Below are 23544 nucleotides of genomic sequence, written 5' to 3' on the forward strand. Positions count from 1 at the left end.
AACTTGGCAAAAAGTTTTCTTGTGCAATAAAGCCTAGTACGCTCCCATTAAAAATTGTAAAAAACATGATGCACTGGTGAAATTCTAAATGAAATGTTGGTGGAATAGTTTCGCTTGTTATTAGAATTAAAAGTTTGAAAAGTTAACAAAATTATCTTATGTGAAAGGGGGTGTTTTTTTTTTAAGATAAGATGAATTTCAGAATTAGTATAAAATAAAAACAATGACACAAATTGTACCCAGTGCAAATTGGTAAAAATGTTTCATTTACTACAGGCACCATTTTTTACTTCGCTTTCTGTTATTTCACCTCAAGTAGAATGATGTATATAAGAGCTTTAACAAAGTTGTAAATCCTGCAAATAAATTTCATTCCAGTTAACTCAAGAAGCGGTCTTTCAGCAGAGAATGAACTCATAAAAAATCCATCAAACTCATATCAATCAATTAATAATAATTTGTATTGTTAATCTAAAAATAACTCATCAAAATTGATGATTTAACTCGGGTTAACTTTAACCTCACACTGAAAAACTGGGCCAAAGTAGGTACAATGTACCTGGTACATACCACTTAATCATACATATCATTTTATTTTGACAGAGTACATGACTTACCCTTAACATAGTTGTGAGGAAGTACTACTCGAGGCTTAGCTGTGTAGTTCATATATGCATCCGTAGCGTTTATTAGCCTGAAAAACAAAAAATAATTAAAAATGAAATCAAAATGTTTGTTTATCCTTAAAAAAAAGAAAAGAACAACAGAATAATTGAGGCCCTTGCCTAAAAATGGGATGAAGCTTCATCTTTGAAATCTAGGCAGATCGAAATAGCAATAATTAGGTAGTAATATTTTTTATTTCCTTAACCCAAATCTTGATTACAAAAAATATGAAAAAATATTAGTTATAACTGCAGTTTTTTGAAGTTTGGATCTGCCTGAATTTAAAAAACGGAGCTGCATCCCTTTTGATGGCAGATGTCTTACAATTTTTTAGTTGGTAAGCCAATTTATTACTGAAAAACATTTATTGCATGCCAATCTTAACCACCATCCACCACTACGCTATAAAAATAGTCCATAAGTTCTATTTTTGAGTCCATATTTTGAGCTAGGATCTCGCTAAAAGAACATGCGAAATTGTCTTCGAAAACTTCGGCGGCGCACACTAAGGCAAACCGACCATTTTTGTGGCATTAAATCAGCCGTTAGAGTTATAAGCCTGAAACTCTCTGAAAAATATCTTTTGACCATTAACTATATTTTAACCTAAAGTTGACTACGCCCCCAAAATACGACCACTTTTTTTTATTGGAAAAAACTATTTTTTAATTATGAAAATAATGAAAAAAATATTTTTGTAATGAGAAAAAATAACACTGTGCTACAAAATAAAAAAAAAAAAATACACCCGAGAAATAACATAGTGTAGGCCAGGCATGTCAAATTCAATGGTAACGAAGGGCCAAAACAGCGAAATCAAAATTTGTATGGGCCGCAGAAAAAAGGAGAACTAAAATTTTTATAAAACAAATTTATGAAAAAACAGGAAAAATGATAACATTAATGTATTCCTTTTACCATGTTTTTTCTAAGACCAAGAATAGTTAGGATGTATCTTATAGGTAACTCATTCCTCTTAATGACTTAAATAACAACTCGCATCAACAGGTACATTTAACAGGAAAAAAGCGAAGAAAATCAAGAGAACTTGTCTTTCAAAGACATAAATCTGCAAGCCTTTTTTCATATTCAGTATTAAAGTTTATACTTTTTTGTGGATTATTTTTGATACGACCGATAAGGATAGATACGGATTAACTTAAAAAAAAAAAGAATTCATAAATTTCGATAAATAATAACGTGTAAAAGAGATTAAGCTCTTAAAGACATTTTCGTTTTGATACTACGATTTCGGAATAGGCTTGACGCTTGAGGCTCAAAGATTCTTTATTTGTGCATAATGGGGTCCTTGCCATAAAATTAAGAATGTCACGTTATACTTCAATACAAAAATTAAAGTATTGGATCGGTCTGGAAACTCTCCGGTCATGAAATCCATAGATAACGTCGTTTAGAGCTTATTCCCTTTTGTAAGATATTTTTTATCAAAATTTAAAATCGACAAAAACTTTAAAAATTGAGCAACATGAAACAAAAATACCTAGCATTTTTTTCGCTTGGCCCTAATAATATGGCAAGGTACTGTAAATTATAAACTTAAACTCAAAATTATTAAAAATGTGGACTGGGCCGCAGAGTTATGCGTTGTGGGCCGCATGCGGCCCGCGGGCCGCAAGTTTGACATGCCTGGTGTAGGCTGTTCGTATGGTCGAATAATGCAAAAAAAATATTTTTGTTATATTTTTGGAACCCTCCATTTTTTTTATTTACAAAAAACCATTTTTATAGACTTTACGATGTAATCTACCAATATCTCAGTCATTTTTTTAACAATTCTCAATATGTTATATGTTTTTGGAAAGAGGATTTCCAGACCTTTTGAATGATGTACAGTAGCGAGCAAAAAAAATGCAAACGAAAAAGGTTAAAAGAGTTTTACATGATAACTAAGTCATTTTACATCGTTATGCTACCAAATTTGGCACACAATATTGAAAATGTTTTATTTTCACGAAACAGAGTCGATTTGTGGAATATCTTACTTCAAGACAATTATTTGGTCAAAAGTCTGCCTAAATATGCGTTTTTAGCCGAGCAAAAAAAATGCAAATGTGTAAAAAACAATAAAGTATAATGATTTATTCATATTTTTTGTTTATGTTTTTGGTTTTTTAGGTTCATATTTTATTAATATTTTGTTGGGAACCCTTTATTTGAAACAAAGGCGCGGATTTTTTTGGTATTGAGTCTATTAAAGACTATCATACATTTTATGGTATTTGTTCACATTCTGATCAAATTTGCTCCATCAGAACTTTGCAATTTGAATGCTTTCGCTTTCTAATCACCCGATCTACAAGATCCTACAAATTTTCTGTGGTATTGGGGTCTGAAGATCGCGTTAGACACTTCAGAACAGCGAAATTGGTCATTTTCAAAAAGCTTTTTTCTAACCGGCTGGTGTTTTTGCGGTCATTATCTTGTGTAAACAAGCTGTTTTCGGGGATATTGGACTAAAAATGTGGAACATATGGGTTTCCACAATGTCCTTGCACATTTCTGCATTCATCCGATTTATTCTTTTCATTTGGCACAAGTGACACACTTCTCGAGAAAACAAACCCTAAACAAAAACTTACTATTAATTTCTTTTCATGAGTATTTTATACTTAACCCACACCTCCTCCGTGTTTAATAGCAGGAACTTGATAAATAGGGTTATATCGTATCCTAGAGGCCTTCACAGACAGTGAAAGCCATCTGACAAGAACAAGTTGAACTTGCTCTCATTGCTCAAAAAAATCCTACCTCACTTTTTCACTTGTCCAATGCATATGGCACTTCGCGAAATCAAACCGCTTTCTGCTATTAATTGAAACTTTGTAAGGTTTTTTTTTCCGGTCGTCTTGCGCAAAGTTTGGCCTCAAAAATAGCTTGTTTACACAAGATAATGACCGCAAAAACACCAGCCGGTTAGAAAAAAGCTTTTTGAAAATGACCAATTTCGCTGTTCTGAAGTGTCTAACGCGATCTTCAGACCCCAATACCACAGAAAATTTGTAGGATCTTGTAGATCGGGTGATTAGAAAGCGAAAGCATTCAAATTGCAAAGTTCTGATGGAGCAAATTTGATCAGAATGTGAACAAATACCATAAAATGTATGATAGTCTTTAATAGACTCAATACCAAAAAAATCCGCGCCTTTGTTTCAAATAAAGGGTTCCCAACAAAATATTAATAAAATATGAACCTAAAAAACCAAAAACATAAACAAAAAATATGAATAAATCATTATACTTTATTGTTTTTTACACATTTGCATTTTTTTTGCTCGGCTAAAAACGCATATTTAGGCAGACTTTTGACCAAATAATTGTCTTGAAGTAAGATATTCCACAAATCGACTCTGTTTCGTGAAAATAAAACATTTTCAATATTGTGTGCCAAATTTGGTAGCATAACGATGTAAAATGACTTAGTTATCATGTAAAACTCTTTTAACCTTTTTCGTTTGCATTTTTTTTGCTCGCTACTGTATATAAGTCTATTGGTTAAACAAATTAAGTGTAGGTTTTTATCCCATAAATCTTGAAAAAGTGATTTTTTTCTAAATTTTTTCAACTTTACCCAATTTTTTTTGCACAATAAAACAAACAAAAAAATAAAGTAAGGTTATATTCTAAAAGAATATTTATTTAGGCACAAATTGGTGTATTGTTTTATTGAATTTGACCAAAACTGAGGAATATAGGCTACTTTTTCGTAACTAGAAAATATAACAAATCATGATGTGAATTGAAAGGTGCATAATAGGGTGCTCGATATTTTAAAATAATTGGCATTTGTATGCTCCTAAGATCTTATATGGTTGGAAATAAACTAAAAAAAATATTCCCCAAGTTTCAAGTCTCTAACTTCATTCTAACCCGTGCCGCGAAGCGGTTGAAGTTTTTTATGGGAATAACATGGGGTTTCTTGGATTTAGTTCGATCAATTTTATATTCCAGCCAAACCATTTGTTCAAAAAATTTAAAACTTTAAAGACTTAAACTTCATAAGTGTAGCTATCGTGTGAACATTTTTCAGATTTTAAATTGTTATATTTTTAGAGATTTAGCTTGGTAAAGAAAACCATTTTTTCAGCCTTTTTTAAAAATCTCTTTTAACACGTTTAATACCAAAAAATTAAAAAACATACATTTTATAAATAAATAAATTAATAAATAAAAAAAAAATGGAGGGTTCCAAAAATATAACAAAAATATTTTTATGCATTATTCGACCATATGAAATTCGTCGGATGTATTTTCAGTGTCGCACCGTGTAATTAATTTATATTCATAAATAAATAAATAAAGTTCAAAAATCGTCGGTCTCATAAGAAAACCTCGTAGCTCCACTTTTTTTCAAAAATGACTTTTGAATGCCATTCTTTAGAAAATATGTCAGCGGATCAACCCAGAAAATTTGGGGTCATTCCGAAAACTCTAAATAGACTTAAATTCAAATTTTGCACAGCGCGTTTCTTCCCAACTACTCTATTGTTTGTTTACTCTTGCGTCTCTCCTGTAAAATTTTGATTTTGGGAGTTACGAGGTTTTCTCATGAGACCGACGAAATGTCTTTTAGTTAAAACAAAATCGTCAAATTTCATGGAATCGTTTTCTAAATCGTCATCACTCGTCACACTATCATAGTTTTCGAAATGTGTTTGCTCTACAATGGTTGCTTTTAGCAAGGTCTCTCCTTCGGGAGCAAGTGGTGATCCTTTTTTCAGGCGATTTTCTCAAAGTCGGTGTGGGTAGTATGGGATCAATAAATATAATACGCATTTCTTTTTTAAAATTCAACATCGATTTATGTTGCAACCCTTGAAGAGGTACATATTTGGACCAAGGTATCAGTCACTTTGATGTATTTGGGGGGAGGATGGCGCTCTTTTGACCTTATGTATTTATTTGCTCGGTCGTAAGATATTGTCGTCATATCTTTCAATACCTTTATTTGTCAACTGCCCTCAAACTCATTTGAGTTGCAAAACTCAGTTCAGATACCGAAGTAGAACGTTCGCTAATACTACGTTTCCACCTACCCTAAATCCGAGATTTAGCTTAGTAGATTTAGCATAAATCTTGAGTTTTATTCTAAATCTCGGATTGAAAGTATATGAAAATCATAGAATTAGAGTAGCTGAAGCCAAATATGAGATTTAGCGAAGTAGAATCTACTTAGCTAAATCTCAGATTTTGCGTAGGTGGAAACGTAGTTTAAAACCCATTTTTGACCTCAAATTTTTATATCCAGAACTTTGCATAATATTAACAACCCCTCTCCATGTAAAAAGAATGTATTCACTGTTTTTTTCCAAATATGTATTTAAAAAATTCTCGTTAAATTCAAATTTTTTTTTTGCAAAATAGATTAATTTTCAAAAAAAAAAAATTGATGAAAACACATTGAATACTAAATTTGTCCAAAATACGTTAATTTAATGAACTAAATACACTGATAGGTACAGAAAACTGCCTCAATTGATTTTCAGTCAAAAAACGAAAACAATGTGTTTTTATGCCTTCTTAGTGGAGTCAAATTAGCTTTATACCTCGGAATCCAGGGAAAGTCGATGCATCTGAAAAACGAGTATAGGGCTGCATTATAAAAGGGTCAAATAAGAAAGTTAAAAAAAAAAATTTCACCGCTCTCGATTACAACAGTTTTTATGGACCGTTTACTGTCATTCCGTATGCAAGCGTCAATCGGAATTGCTGTCTCATTTTAGATTTTGATCAAACTTTGTAGGGATGTTCTCTAGGACTGTAAGGAAGCAAATCCATGATGATTTAATTTTAAGTTGCGTGGTTTCCCCGCTACCCGCATTCGAACTTTTTCAGAAGGTCATTTTTATGTTATTATAACTTTGCGTCTACTAAAGATATCTTTTTGTTTGAAACGCCATTTTAAAGCTTAAGAGTAGTAATTTTTGAATATATATTAAAAAATTACGTAATAATTATCCCTGAATTAAAAATAATTTTTTAAAAACTGGTAATTTTGCTGATTTCTCATGGTTTTTGACTGGCTCCGGGACCTTGGGTATTATATGTAGGAAGCTTATACTTACCAAATAATAAATATAGATATTTTTCAACAAAATAAATCTAAAATGAACTCGATGGCTGTACTCCTTATGCAAAAATTTTAAGTTCAAAGTTTTGAGTTTCTTGAAAAAATATTTTTTTATACTATGATTTTTTACAATTTGACTAAAGATAGAAACATGAAACTAACAGTGTGTTAAGTTGAAACTTTTAACTTAAAGTCCTCTAAATAAAATTGTGTTATTTTCATATCTTCTTAGTGTACCGCTTGTTTGAAAATTCGCAAAAATGCTAAAAAGCCAAAAAAACCCCTACTTAAGGCTATGATTGCACTATGTTTGACATAAGATAGAAGCATGAAATTAATAGCATATTTAGTTCGTACTCTTAGCTTAACACACTGTAAGTTTCACATTTCTTCGTTTAGTCAAATCGTATAAAATGACAGTATAAAAATTAGCTTTTTTAAAATACTCAATACTTTGAACTTAAATTTTTGCATAAGGAGTACAGCCATCGAACTCATTTAAGATGTATTTTGTTGAAAAATATCTATATTTATTATTTGGTAAGTATAAGCTTCCTACATATAATATCCAAGGTTCTGGAGCCAGTCAAAAACCATGAAAAATCAGCAAAATTACAAGTTTTTAAAAAATTATTTTTAATTCAGGGTTAATTATTACGTAATTTTTTAATATATTTTCAAAAATTACTATTCTTAAGCCTTAAAATTCCGTTTCAAACAAAAAGATATCTTTAGTAGAGGCAAAGCTATAATAAGATAAAAATGACCTTCTGAAAAAGTTCGAATGCGGGTAGCGGGGAAACCACGCAACTTAAAATTAAATCATCACGGATTTGCTTCCTTACAGTCCTAGAGAACATCCCTACAAAGTTTGAGCAAAATCTAAAATGAGACAGCAATTCCGATTGAACGCTTGCATACGGACTGACAGTAAACGGTCCATACAAATTGTTGTAATCGAGAGCGGTGAAATTTTTTTTTTTAACTTTCTTATTTGACCTTTTAGTAATGCAGCCCTATACTCGTTTTTCAGATGCATCGACTTTCCCTGGATTCCGAGATTTTACAAATTTTATGTCTAATTTGACTCGACTATCTAGTTCTTGAGAATATTGAAAAATAAGAAAACTACTATTTTATCAGATTTTATTTTTTTTTTGCATAGACAGGCACCAATATCAACAGTTTTTTAATTAAAAAGTTCCTTGCCAAAGATTTTGTTGGTGCTGTTATTGCCAAAGTTATCGAAAACAACCAAAAAAAAAAACAATCTGAAAAAAGGTAGTTTTCTTATTTTTTAATTTTCTCAAAAACCAGAAGGCATAGAAAGGCTATGTGAAGTTGACACCCCCGAATGCTATTTTTTGTTTTCAAACCTTCCTCGTTCGATTGCCCAAGGTTAGCCCAGGATACCCCAAGATTTGTTTTCGTTAGCCAGTGTTATCAAAAAAGTAATCCGATTACTGATTACTGATTACAGTAATCAGTTATCAAATTACATTTATTTGATTACATTTGTTTTTTTTTTAATACACTGAAAAAAGTATTATTCTTAAAAACTATGAATCTCGTTCATAAACCAAAATTCATACATTTTTAAGAAAAATTCATTAAATTTAAGCACAAATTCTTAAAAAAAATGTTTAGTTTTAAGAAAGATTCATAAAATTTAAGAATCAGTTTTCATAAAAATTTTCCTATGGAAAAAATTTTTATGAATTTTTTTTAAGAACAAATACGAAGGTTTATGAATAAATTCATAAACTTCTAGCTCCAATTTGAAGGATATTTTGCTGAATCTTAGAATCTGGACATACTTTTATGAATGAAATTCACTATTATTTTCCATTCAGTTGTATTTTGAGTTAAAATAATTTTTAAAATTGACTTTTTTCCCTTCTAAAATTAAAAAAATCTATGTTTAAAATTACATTTGTAAGGAGTTCATAAATTTTTTGTGTTTTAAGTATTTTTTCTTAAAATGAATGTATTTTTTCTTAAAATGAATGTATTTTTTCATTAATTGAAAAATAACGAACATTTTACCGTTATCCTGCATTCGGTATTAAGAACTTATTCTTAAAATCTAAGAATCTGTTCATACTTTTTAAGTTCAAGATTCATATTTTTCCAAAATTTAAGAATTAATTCATTAAATTCTATGAAAGTATGCATATAATTTATGAAAAAATTCTTACCTTTTGAGTTTTTAAGTATATTTTCTTAAAGTCTATGTATTTTTTCATCAATCTAGAAAATAATAACTGTTGTTTTGAATCTATGCCTTAGAAAGTTTTCTCTGCAGATTTAGTTTAAAATCTGATATTCAAAGTGAACAGTCGTTGCCGAAACAAGTTTGTGAATAAAAAACAATACAGTGTTAAGCATTTAAAACCACGTATACAATTTTGAAGAGTATAAGACTCTTGTTGGTTCCCGTTGCCTCTTTCCCATATACTCAGATAAGTATAAAAACATAATTAATTTGTTAAAAATTTCTTTCTTTTATATATATATTAAATATATTTAAAAATTTTTTTGTTATAGGTACATAATTTAGATACTTTTGTGAAACGAGTAGGCACGTGAATAATCTTCAATTTTAGACAATGTTATTTTCGCAAAAAAGCGAAATATAATAGAACCGCCAAAAGGGCACTTAATACTGCACCGTAAAAACCATCCTAAAGTCTATTTGCAACAGATCCAGTACACCCAAAGTTGTCATTGCAAAATAAAGCAAACACATCATGTTTGGAAAACATAGAATTTAGTAAGTGTTGCATGTTATTTAATCCCTTTAAATATTTAAATTTTGTTTTAAAGTAATATTATCAACATTCCTCAAATTATTCTATTTAATTCTGTATCTACCTAAATTTTTTATATTATGATTTTTCCCCAACTTATTCAATTTTGTATTGTTTTTTCTTTCAGCTGCTGAACATAATGCTGCCGATTACAATAAGGTAAAAGATAATTCTACCTTCTATTTTGATTTTTTGAACCAAATAGTACATAGTCATTTTACTAATACAAACTTTTTTTTATCTTTCCAGATGATGCATCAATTAAAAAAGAAAAATTAAATTAAAAAATAAATTTATAGTGATATTTATATTTATATTTTTAATTTAATTTATAGTGAAAGTGACCAATAAAACATTTCTTTTATTTTTAAAAACTGTTTCATTTCTTTGTCTTAGATTTTGGGTTGTTTTCTTTTGCTGTTTGTTTGATTGGAACACAATTTTTTTCAGGAACAAATTAAATGCTTTGAATGGTAATGTATATTATATGCATCTATATAAATAAATGCATACATTTTAATGAAAAGTGTACTACATTTTATGAAAACAATCATAGAAAAATTCATAGTTTTTATGATTTTTTTCATAAAATTTAAGCAACATTTCATTCAAATTTTTACGGAATTTATGAAAAAAATCATAAAATATAAGAAATAATCTTAAAATGTAAGAAACTTTTCTTAAACTTTGTTCTTAAATTATAAGAAATAATTCTTAGATTGTATGAATTTTTCTTAAAATCTAAGAAACTTTTCTTAAACATGTTCAAAAATTTTCGAATTCGTGTATGAACAGAATTCATAAAATTTAAGAACTTATTCTTAATTTTTAAGAAAGATTCATTCCCTTATGAATTTGTTCTTAAAAAGATTCTTAAATTTAATGAATTTTTACATTGGCTCATTTGCCATGAATTTTTACATTAATTTAATGTACAAATTCATTAATTTTATGTACCTTTTTGGTTCAGTGTACTTTGTGGAACCAACAGAAACATAGAAATTTGTTTAAAAAATTATTATAAAACTCACAAAATTAATATTAAAAGAATTTTAAGAACATACAAGAGTAATTCATAAATTAAAAAAAAAACACAAAACAAACTACATATTTAAAAGTAACATGAAATCAAAAGCAAAATAATATTATTTTTTAGAATAATTTAAATTAGATTTCTTAACGACCCGGTCTTCAAATAGCTCATCTGACTGTCTATGTGACTTTGGTGAGTTATGCATGGTTGCATATGAAAACATTCTCTCGACAGACCCTGAGGATAGCATCGGTGTGTTATATTACATGAAAACACTTTTTAGCTCAGGATAACGATGCAAAAGGGATATGTCACGGCTTTTTTCGGTGAAATAGTTCTTTATTATCAGGTCTGCCTTTCTTTTGAAGTTGATTGGTTGGTTCTCGCTCCCTGACTCGGAGTTAAAATCAAAATAGTCATCATCCTTCTCCTCAGGGTTCTCTTTGTCGTTTTGCTGGTCTTCTTGGTTTTCTTGATTTTCAGATAGCTCCTTGCTCAAAGCTGATTTGATCCAAGTAAGGCACTTTTTTTCCGTAGCCGAATCAATGCACGAAAACCATTTGTTTTTAAATCGTGGATAGGAAAGTGATGCAATTGCGGCATACTTCGCTGTCTCATTTGAAAAGTTTAAAAACTCTTCAAATCTGAACTCAAGTCTTTCTAAATATTTGTTAGCCGAGAGCTTACAATATTTAAAGCTTTGTTTAGAAAGTTTTTGTAGTTTTTGTCTCAAAGCCTCATTTCATACCTGAACCCAAAAACAATTAAAATTAATTATTCTAAGTTTCGTTACCTTCAAAATATTATGTTCTAATTTATTAATTTATGAATTACTTTTATGTTAATTTTATGTGTTTTTAAATAATTTTTTAAAAATATTTCAATTTTTTTATGGTTCTGCACAATATTATAAAAAAAAATTTAATAAGAAAATGTAATTTGATTACTGATTACAAAAAATGTAATCAGGATTACCGATTTCAAATGTAATCTGATTACTCTTGTAATCGATTACGTAATCGATTACTTGAAGTAATCGATTACTGCCAACACTGTCGTTAGCCCACCGTTAGTTCTAAAATTATAACGGAATTATTTTTTTTTTCACTTCAAAAATCACAAAAAATAATTTCTTTTTATTCAGTGAAAAAATAGTTGGTTTTGCACTGTGGTTCGTTTGCCCAACGTTAGCCCAGGATAGCCAAACTTTTATTTTCGAACAGGTTTGAAAAAAAAAAAATAGTATTTGGGGGTCAATTTCGCATAGCCCTTTTTCTTTCCATCACCCTACTGTCCATTTTTTTATGAGCTTATCAGCTTTAATTATATCCATCAAACATATATGTTCGACGCATACAAAAACAGTAACAATTTTTTAAAGCCAACCATGTTGAAATAAAAACTGAGATTACTTCCTTCGCTGCTGGTTGATCGCGGCAAACGATCTCTACAGGCATTTTGTGGTCAAACATTTTTGAAACATTCATATTTTACACCGAAAATGTTTAAAAAAAAAAAAAACCAGGTTCAAAAGACAAAATTTCAGTCAAAAGTCCAGTCCCATATAGTTTTTTACCTTAAATAACCTAGACAAGTTTTTGATAACATTAAATTTATGAAATAAAAAAAAAATGTGTTTCTTAATTTTAACTAAAAAACAAACAATAAAACAATACGGCAACATAAGCAATTTAAAACCTATAGAGGTTCAAGTATTTTTAACTATGGAGATCTGATAAAATAGATCATCAAAAGCGGAGTAGTAGGACCGGGTTCGCTTATAAATTTGCTTTAGTTACTCCACTGTTAATTTAAAAACATAATAAAAGAAAAGGTTGTTGACTTTACAATAAGGTGTAGTACGATATTGTAAGTATAACTGTTGGCTTTTCAAAGTTAAGAGAAGTTTTTATAAAATCGCCCAGAAAAAAGAAAGAAACCTACACGGAGAAAAAAGGGCACCTTAAAATAAGGTCATTTCACTCAAACTCAGTTAAATTTAAGGTGAAATTAATCTTATTTAAATGTGAATGTTAATCTTAAAAACCTACCAAAAAATAAAATTTTAGTCAAACTTTAGCTTTAATTGCAGTTTATCAATTCTATTTCTAACAGTGGATAGCACGATGGAAGGGACTTGCCAAGCCACCCAAAAGTTGTTCGATCCCAGTGGCTGCCAGTTCTTTTTTTTTATTGAAATCTCTCCACATAAAAATAAGATGATCTCCCGCATTAATTAAGTGGGAGATCATTTTATTTGCTCATTCAAGAAATTAAGCTGATTTGCCACCTTGATTGAAGACGAAAGTCGAAAAAAACATGCAGAAATCCGCTTAATTTTATGTGGTCTCCGTGTACGTTATTAGTCAAAATTCTATCCCCAGAAGGATTTAGCCTTTATTCTTTTTCTTGTCGGCACATGCGACATGTAAACTCAAATTGCCGATACAGATAGCAATGCCAAAAACACACAACTAATGTTTAGCTGTGTTTAGGATAAAAATGTTTTTCGGTAAAGTCTAGTTGGTACATAATGAGTCATGCTAAATTTTAGTTCCCATACGGAATCCTATCAAAAATCTTGAGTCAAGGCTTTATGCTAAAAAATCCTGTTTTCGTAAGAGTCAAAAACCAAACAACATTCACACAAAATGGAACGAATGACATTTTTTGAAAAACAATATATTCAAAATAAATACATATTTGGATCACAGAGATGGCTCCGATTATTCGAAATTTTATAAGATTTCGATGACACATCGTTTATTCCATACACGGTTAAAAAATTTGGTGTAGATTCTACGAAAATTTGGGGTACCTACATGTGAGGCAAGACCAAAAATATATTTAAATTTAATACTTTGATTGCATACATTTCTTAGCCTAATACAAATTTAACTGAAATTTAAACATTTTTGTATTAAAAATCAAGGACGTATTTATTCCTCAAATTAAAGTTTCAGTTTTTTGTAATGATATTCCTTTCTTTTTCTTGATTACTCATCTTAAAAATAATCACAAACTATGTGAAGTTAAATCTTATTGCCGATCAAATTTTTTCAGTAATTCATACATTTTACTTCGCTTTTAAAATAGTCCAAATTCAGATTTTTTATCATGATAGAAGCTTACCAAATCCATTTTTCCTAACACAAATTGTTTTATATAGATATTTTTTCAGGTATTTTTTTTTTTTTTTTAAATTGCTTCCATTTTCGTGTACGTTTTTAATACAGTTCGACTAAAAGATTTTCTTGTAGTAGTAGTAGTAGTATTTTTATTTTGCATAAATCAGTATAATAGGTTTTGTAACCGCACATTTTACAATACAGTGATTTGACAATTATGTCTTACATCTGAAATATTATTTAATAGTTTAAACAAAAAATATTAGGGCAACGAAATACTTGAAGGAAAAGCAAAGAAAAACCTTCAATTTAAATTATAAAAAAAGAAAAAATGACTAGAATTTGATTCAGTTGTGTTTAACAAACATTTTTAAATAGAATTGAATTCTTGTATAAAAAAGTATAATATAAATTAATATTATGTATAAATTAGTTAACAAATATATATATATATTTAACACAAAAGTGAATATACAAATGTATAAATAAATAAAAACAAATTAATGATTTAAAAACAAATTAATGATTAAATAAATAAAAAGAAAATAAATAAATTAATTAATTAATCAATCAATTAATAAATTAGTAAATTAATAAATCAATAAATTAATAAATTAATAAATTTATAAATAAATAAATAAATAAATAAATAAATAAATAAATAAATAAATAAATAAATAAATAAATAAATAAATAAATAAATAAATAAATAAACAAACATGTAAATAAATAATAAATAAATAAGTTAATGTAAATAGATAAAAAAGTAAATATAAATAGATAAATAAATAAGTACATAAATTAATGAATAAATAAATAGGTAGATAAATAAATACAAAAAATTAATAAATTAACAAAACAAGAGAAAAAATAGAGAAACAAAAGGAGAGATTAATAAATAAGAATTTATATGTACAGTGACAAAAAAAAAAAAAAAATAAAAAAAAATATAAATAGATAGGTAACTGAACAAATATTTATCACAGATTGATTTGGTTTATAAGAGGGTTATCAGATGAACTACATCTAAACGCAAAGTTTGCTTCTAGCTTTTGAATTCGTTCAGAGATTAATTCAACATTCGTTTCTTGATGAAGGTCACAAGTGGAGTAACGGAATGGTAGATTAAGCATCATTTTTAATAATTTATTTTGTGAAACTTGGAGTTTTTTAATGTGACATAGTGCAGCCCCTCCCCAAACAGGACTTCCATATAATAAAATTGACTGAAATATCACTTTCATTATGATCACTTTATTCTCAATTGTTAGAGCAGATCTTCGATTTATAAAAGGGTAAAGCAATTTGATAGCTATATTTACTTTCTTTATAGTACAATTAATATGGTGGTTGAATGTAAGTTTGGTGTCAAGATGTATACCTAGATATTTTACAGAATTTTCCCAAGCTATGTCTATTCCATTTATCTGAATAAATTGGTTGCTGGGGAGATAACAAGACTTTCTTTTCCTTGAGAAAAAGATAGGTAGCTTGAAATTTATCAGCATTTAACTTAATTTTCCATTTGTTATAATAATTGCTTAATATTTCAACAGCTTGAACTAAATTACTCTCAATGTTGAGAGCAAGTTCATCTGAAGAATATATTGCTGTGTCGTCTGCAAAAATGGCAAATTCACAGAGTGGAATGGTTGGGATGTCTGAAGTATATAAATTATATAACAGAGGGCCCAAAACAGAGCCTTGGGGGACACCAACATTGAACGTAAATAAGGACGAAATACCACTGTTGACATGAACACTAAAACATCGATAGGAAAGAAAACTTTGAACAATTTTACAAAGATATAATGGAACTTTAAATTTAATCATTTTATAAATTATTCCTTTATGCCATACTGAGTCAAAAGCCTTCTCAATATCTAAAAGTATCATACCCGTCGATTTACCTTGGGTTCGTTTACATTTGACATGCTGACAGATTCTTTTCACCTGATGAGACGTAGAGTGAAATCTCCGAAAACCAAATTGTTGATCGGGGAATATTTTTTCATCGGAAATATATTTTAGCATTTTTTCTTTAAGAATCTTCTCGTAAATTTTGCTTAAACTACTTAGAAGGCTAATTGGTCTATATCCGCTAGCTAAATCGGGAGGTTTTCCGGCCTTACAAATTGGAATGATTTTAGCTGTTTTCCATTTAATTGGAAAGTATTGCATTTTCAAACATCCATTTATTATGAATGTAAGGAACTGAATGCCTTCTTTCGAGAGATGTTTGATATAAGTGTTCTTGATGTTGTCTAGCCCATCTGTTTTTTTTAAGTTTTAAATCATTGATAATGATGTTGATATCTTTAGTTGAAACAAATGCATTTGAAGGTGTTAATAAATTTAAATTATTAAAATTGTCGATTTTTGAACCAACTAATGCGTTTGTTTCATTATCACCTAAATTTTCTGAGATCCTATGATTCTTTAAAAAGTGCTCAGCGAGTATTTAATTTGAATTCATAACCAGATAAAGTTATAATTTAAGTGCAATGGAATTAGTTTTAATTTCAAATTTTCTTATATTTCAATATTTTTATTACATTTTAATTTTTTGTATTTGAAACTAATATCTACATTTCATTTTGGTTGTGTACAGTTTAAAAGATCATGGACCAACGATTGATAATACAGGACACACAAAAATCGAATTAAAAATGTTCACTCTAAGTTTTTCACCCTAACCTACATACATACCTTACCTACTATTAGACTGATTAAAATTTTTGTTCATCGAAAATATTTTTAAAAATGATAAAAAAAAAATTAGTGATAATTTTAGTCTTTAATATTTATGATATGATTAACATGGGAAAGATTGTGTTTTTGTGTTGAGAATTTTATATTTTCTTATATTTTCTTGTTAATTGAACGCTTGATACATTTTTTGATAAGCCGACGCGTTTCGAAGTTATTCAACTTTAAAATAAAAAGTATAATTTTTACTCCTTTCTTCGGATTTTTTAACGAAATGTTTTTCAAACAAAATTTGACAAATTTTTCAATTTTTTTTTGTATTCTAAACTTGTTTTTGGTTTCACAGATCCTTTTATGTATTTTACGTTAAAATTCCTATTTTATCATACTAAAGACTCGATATAAAGAAATTGAATTTAGTGATACACCCGAATTTAGCAAAACTAGATTCCCGAGTAAAAATAGAAATTTAAGTTTTAAAGAAAAAAATAAAAAAAAGATTGACCGCCGCCGCCGCGGGGGTTTAATTTAAACATTTGCATAAGTAAGAGAATAGAACTTTTGATCATGATGCAAACGTGGTGTGGTGCACCGAATTTTTCATTCAAAATGAAATGGTGCGGATGTGGTGCACTCGTGATGCGGCGCGGCGGTGGTGCAGGGAATTTTTTTCATATTTTTTCATTTTTTCAAAATGAAATGGTGCGGACGTGGTGCAGCGGTTTAGAAATTTTTAAAATAGTGCGGACGTGTTGCAGCGGTGGTACGCGGAATTCCATTTTTACTCGGGTCTAAACAAAAAATAAATGGTAATAAAACATACATCTAACTTGTGACTAACTAAGTCGATTTTAAAATCATAGCACTTTTATAATTTGGAAGTTAGATGTATGTTTTATTTTTTTACTAAGGGCCAATTATTTAAGATTCCTTTTAATAAGGACTAAACAATTATGAGTTTTTGGATTTTTTTTTCTATTTAAAAGCTGTCTAACGAAAGTCCCTAATTTATTAGGTGAATAAAAATAATAATCAAACACATACTGCATTTTTGCTATCAAAAGAAAGAAAGAAAGAAAAAAAAACTTACCAAAGCAACGTAAATCCTAATCCAATTGATACTGGTGAGTTGATGTATTTCCTCAACATTATGCAGTTAAAATCATCTCACTTTATACATAATTATTTTATTCATCACTTCACGTTTATTTAATTTTCAAGATAATACAGTAAAATAAGGAGAAAAAAGGGGTAAATCTCGGAATGAATGTTAGTAGAAATTTTTTTTGCTCAATATCTTCCTTTTACCATTCTATAACATATCTCAAAAGTCTAGAAAAATCTCATGTCCGCTTGTCGCGATTTCAAGGTCAAATCGCGAAATGGAGATTTTCAAAATTAGCAAAAATAGGCTATGGTATTATATACACATATGATACATGATTTCAAGGTATTTTTTAATGCTAATTCCAAAAAATCTAAAATCAAGACAATCTGACGTCTCTGGAAAAAGTTATAACTGTTTTTCATCTGTCAACTCATATTATTATAACAGTTGCAAACTTACTGCCGAAAAACCCTTAAAAGTTATGGTAGATGAACCAAATTTTGCATGAAGATTTTAGAATCCATCATTATTAAAAATCAAAACAATCCATTACAAAAAATATATATACCTACGAAATAATGGTATTTTTTGATGGAGGGGCAAATTTTAGGATATGCACTAAATAAGATTCTTGTTCATCTTAGGAATAAGTGCTAATAGGCTAATTTTTCATTTTAATTTTCGTTTGGATATTCTTTAACTACCCTCAAAAATCTAAAAAAATCTCATGTCCGCAAGTCCTAATTTTCTTGGTTTGAAGATAAGGTGCAGATTTGAAAAAATTGAAAAACTACTCTTCAGATGTTTGTGTCAGATCAACATGAATAAGGTACATTACTTTTCAGGGATGGTCATATTGATTTGTTTGTGGGTTTTGTTGGAATCAGCGTTAAAAAATACCTTGAAATGATATGGGTTATGTTGGTATACATATAAGAATCTAAAATTTTCTTATTATTTTTTTTAAATCTGCACCTAACTTAGTTTAACCTGGAAAATAAGAACTTGCGGTCATGAGATTTTTTTAGATTTTTGACATAAGTTATAGAATATCCAAACAAAGATAGAAACAAAAAAAATTAGCCTATTAGCACTAATTCCAAGATTGTACCAGGATGTTTTTTAGTGCACATCCCAAAATTTCCCCTTTTCTCAAAAAATACCATTTTGTCATAGATATAAATGTTTTTTTGCATTGCATTGTTTTGATTCTTAATGATAATGGATATGAAAACCTTCATGCAAAATATGATTCCGCTACCATTACTTTTAAGGGTTTTTCGGTAGTAAGTTAGCAACTGTTATAATAATATGGGTTGAAAGATGAAAAACAGGTATAACTTTTTTCAGAGACGTCAGATTGCCTTGATTTTAGATTTTTTGGAATCAGCATTAAAAAATACCTTGAATTCATGTATCATATGTGTATATAATACCATAGCCTATTTTTGCTAATTTTGAAAATCTCCATTTCGCGATTTGACCTTGAAATCGCGACAAGCGGACATGAGATTTTTCTAGACTTTTGAGTTATGTTATAGAATGGCAAAAGGAAGATATTGAGCAAACAAAATTTCTACTAACATTCATTCCGAGGTTAAATCCTTATTTGACTGGATTAAGATACTTTTTATGATTTTCTTTAATATAATTTGTTTTCTAAATTCATAAAATTAAGGCACTTAATAAAAAACTCGACAGCATATTTTGAAGTAAAAAAAAAATCACTTCTACATCAACTCGCCGATATTGAGACGCAACAATTCGCTGAAAATAAATTTATCTTATCACAAATTACAGGACTTTACGTAGTTGAGTTTTCATCGTAGTAAAATTAAGTTGCCCGATATAAGCTGTATAGTATAAAGAATATAATAAATTTTAGTCACTTTAATTCTTCTTTTTTAATATTTAACCGTGCGCGTAATAAGTAAATTTTTAATTCTCTTCAATGGCAAAAATGTTCATTCAAATTACTTAAGTGGTGGTAAAAAAAAACGAATATCAACTTTTTGAATTAGGAATTAAAGTACGAATTTCTTTTCGATATTTTGCACAGCAGCAAAGTGCTTTTTGTTAAATCAAGTTGTGTATAATATTTATTAGAAATGTAATATTAAACTGCATTAAGGCTGGTTGTAGCAGCATTTGCAGCGTGTTTCTGGTAAATATTTTTGAGTGGTTGCAAGTTGTAGATTTTTCAGCCACAACAAGTGTGACAATTGAATCGCGTGCCTATCTCACTTGAAAGTATTTAGCCGAATGGGATTCATTTCTAATGGGCATACTTAAGTGACATCTATTCATGCGGTCATGATAGAGTCAAATTCAGTGTGGGGTTAGCTTTAGTTGAATGAATGTGTGTGGAAATTCAAAGTGTGCCTGAATGACTGCATGACAAACAACAACGAATATGTAGTACCGAACCGAACCGAACTTAAAACTTCCTCATTATTCCAAAATGTCGTGTGCGGATGATGACGAATAGACGACGACGGGCACACGGATAGACAGTATAGTTGTGAAACAAAAACTTGCCCGCTATTTGCGGTGATAGTATCGGAAGTATATCTATTGCAGCTGATAGGTATGACTTGTGGTAATTTTTAGTTGTGTCGTTCAATTTACGATTACACTGACTGAAGAAAGTTATGACCAGGACCAGAAAAAGCCAAGCCTTCGATGTGGGCATGTAACAACTAAATCCTATAAGTCAAATATCTAGAATCAAATTCACCATACATACACATACCCATTGTGAAGAAAGCTAACCTCGCTTTCAAACCGTCAACCGTTTTTCCACTGATACAAAAAGGGAACGGGATCAAACAACCAGAGAACTGAGCTGTTATTTTACAAGAAATAAATAAAGCCTGGAACACTGATGGGCACAAAAAAAAAATTGAAGCAAGAAGTACCTATGTTATGTAAATTTAATTGAATTTTGTGCAGGTACTTAATTCAAAACTCACTTCCTCCCAACAAACCTAGATCACCACCAATGGCAACCAAGACAGCAAGACCTCATGAACAACCCGAGAGCGAGACAAGAAGTTGACAGACTCATAAAACAAAACACTCATCGACATTTTCATAGAAAACTAGTACCTATAAAATTAGGACAATAGGACAATTTTTGGTAATAGGATGCTACTTATTCGTACCTACATTAGCCTCAACCCAAAAAAATTGTACCTACCTATACACTTTTTTGATCATTGATTGACAAATGCAAAGCCTGTGGCAAATCTTATAGCTATACAACTTTTAAGAAATTAGGTACATAAGTTTTGAATAAATACCAAGATCTTTTAGTTAGTTTATATTAGCCATATAGTTTAACGACCCGATTCACTCCCATAGTCAAAACTTGTTGGAGTCCCAAAAATAATCAAATAACCAAAATCACAACAATCTTGACACAGTACAAAAAGTGACAAAAAGTTGTGACTTATGATGCTCACTAGTGCTACTAGCCTCATCATATCTTATATTAAAAAAATATGGGGCAATTTTTCAATAGTCAGATAAACCCAATTTCAATAGTCCAATTTATTGACTCTCCATTAAATTTGAAATCGCCATTAAAAAAGGGAATTTTAAAATTAAAACCAAAATTCATTTATTCAGTCTCTTTTAAACATTTTTTTGAAGTTTGACATCATTAACTAATTGAGCATTAAATTTAAAAGTGCTTTTAGACAAAAAGCCAAATTCGAACTTTTAAAAGCGATTTTTAGAGCAAATGGAGGTTTTAAACACGATTTGTATTTTATTCACTCTCCGTTAGCATCAAATGTCATTTCATTTATTATTTAATTATTATTTTATTTGAAAAAATTTTGTTTGTCAAATGAGCTGAACAAAAACAAAATTATGAATAATAGTCCAGACTAGAATATTTTTGTAGGTAGAAATATTTTTTTTTTTTATAAAAAAGTTATAGTTAAAATGACAGCGGCTTACCAGAAATTTTATCATTGATATCTATGGGTATGAATGAGGGTTAAATAGACGACACTTAATTTAAGATTTCTAATATACACAAAATGCATATCTTATCCACTTTAAAAGAAACACAATAATAGCACTTATCAGGTTTGAGATGCTGCATAGTAAAATCATCTCAAAAAATTGCAATATTTTCAGTTTTTGGTAACACCGTTTATAGGTTTTCGTTTGGCGTTTTGGCTGCAAAATACTTATGGGCCATAGTTTTTATGTTTTTATATTTTTTATCCTTCAAATCTTCAAATTTAAATATATTTGATTTGAAAAAATCTTAGCTTTTTACAGTTTTATTTTTCAAAAAAATAAAAATCCCAAGGATACTTTTAATGGAGTTTTAAATTTAAAGTTTCCATTAAAAGTAAAGACTTTAACTACTAAAGAAGAGTGAATTAAATGAATATTTAAAGATGTATACTTAAAGGCGTCAATATTTTAACAACGCTTTTAACTAAAACGATAAATTTAAAAAAAATTAATGGAGGCTCAATAAATTATTCCTTAGAGTATGTATATTTTATATACAAGGGTTAGAGCTTATTCCTAGGAATATCTATTTTTTTATATAGACTTTATTCGTTTGATAGTCTAACCAATGATTGAAAAATCATTGACTTATACATTTATGGAACTTTAGAGTAAATGTTTTTATGAAGTTTTTGCAGGAATTAAAACAATCAAGAAAAAATTATCTAAGAAGACATCTGATTCGAATATTTACATATAATTTTCAAATTACCTCGGTGGGATTAAGATTTTACCAAACCTAGGTTTGGCCATTTATATTACGTGAATGGCCGTTTTTGGAGTTTGCTCCTGACATATAAATACTTATCTATAACTTTCCTTTAAAATTGAATACATACAAAATGGTTAATTTTAAAATATCTACATGAGTGTATTTTATATGTGTTGAAAAGGAATGGTTGGAAACCAAGTCTTATTATGAAATTTTAAAGTTTTTAACTATATGTAGGTATAGAAATATTTTAAGTACCAATTTTGTTGAATGTCTGAAAACTTTTTAACATCAGTGCTTGCAACTGATTGCACAGCTGCTATAATAATGATCTTGAACAACTAAACGAATATTTGATGCAAACTATTCTATCTTTTTTTTCTATTTTCTGCAATCTCAAGATCATGGCAAATGCGATTTCTTCAATGGCAGATGAATGTACGACGAGATATTTGTAGAATTCTAAAGTAAACTGTCTTGCTTTTTTTTATTTTTTCTCTACGAACGTATATGCTTTTTATACCGACAGATAAAGAGCAACAACAAATTATTTGAGAAGATTAAATTATTGAATATCACATAATGATGTATCAATTAAGAAGAAAGTTCGTTTGTTTCTAATCTAGTAAATTGATAAAAGTTGCTCGATGGATGTACTGATGGTTTGACAATGTTGTGCAATATAAAACACTAAAGCTTTGTTCATTGGAATTTTATCCATCGCAGTCATATCAATTCATTCAATTTGAAAAACAAACTTTATAGGTGGTAGGTACGAAGATCTGAGATGCGAAAATAAAAATATAGATTCGGCTAGTTGAGTTCATCTTATGTAAAGGAAACTATTCTAAATGAACTTAATTGTTTTTTTTTTTTCAAATAAACATAGGAACATAATATATTATACACTTGCGGGCTATGGAGGAAGGGACACAGGCCGATTTAAGTAGTGACCACCCCAAGATGTTGGGTTACATAACCGAGATATGAGATAGATTAGGCACTTCATTCATAAAATATTTGAGAAACATTCGTAGGTACATTATTATTTTCACAAATTTATATTGGTTCTTTCTTTAAAATATTCTCCTTATACCAGAATATTTTTAAGAAAGTTGGCCACCTAGGTTTCTATAGATTTATTTTATACCACAGGTGTTTAAAATTTTTCAAAAAATACTTTTTTTACATTTTGCATCAAAAAACAGATTTCAAAATTTTTTTTACGAAAATGTGCAATAGCTATGAAATTTTT

At 29.0% G+C, this 23544-nt stretch overlaps 1 protein-coding gene across 3 annotated transcripts in view; it reads right to left on the bottom strand.

The window, feature by feature from the left end:
• The window catches only part of LOC129907838 (glycine receptor subunit alpha-2), a 78758-nt gene that overhangs the window by 41461 nt on the left and 13753 nt on the right, over positions 1-23544 (bottom strand). For 2 of the 3 annotated variants that reach the window (XM_055984234.1, XM_055984233.1), the window contains exons 2-4: positions 19163-19395; positions 17525-17652; positions 618-694 (exon numbers count right to left, since the gene is read on the bottom strand). In XM_055984234.1, coding sequence (XP_055840209.1) covers positions 618-694; positions 17525-17583 — 136 coding nt within the window. In that variant the 5' untranslated portion in view covers positions 17584-17652; positions 19163-19395. The remainder of the gene's footprint in view (positions 1-617; positions 695-17524; positions 17653-19162; positions 19396-23544) is intronic. The other variant, XM_055984235.1, reaches the window with a different exon arrangement.

This window comes from Episyrphus balteatus, chromosome 1, assembly GCF_945859705.1.
Source record: "Episyrphus balteatus chromosome 1, idEpiBalt1.1, whole genome shotgun sequence".
Lineage (NCBI taxonomy): Eukaryota > Metazoa > Arthropoda > Insecta > Diptera > Syrphidae > Episyrphus > Episyrphus balteatus.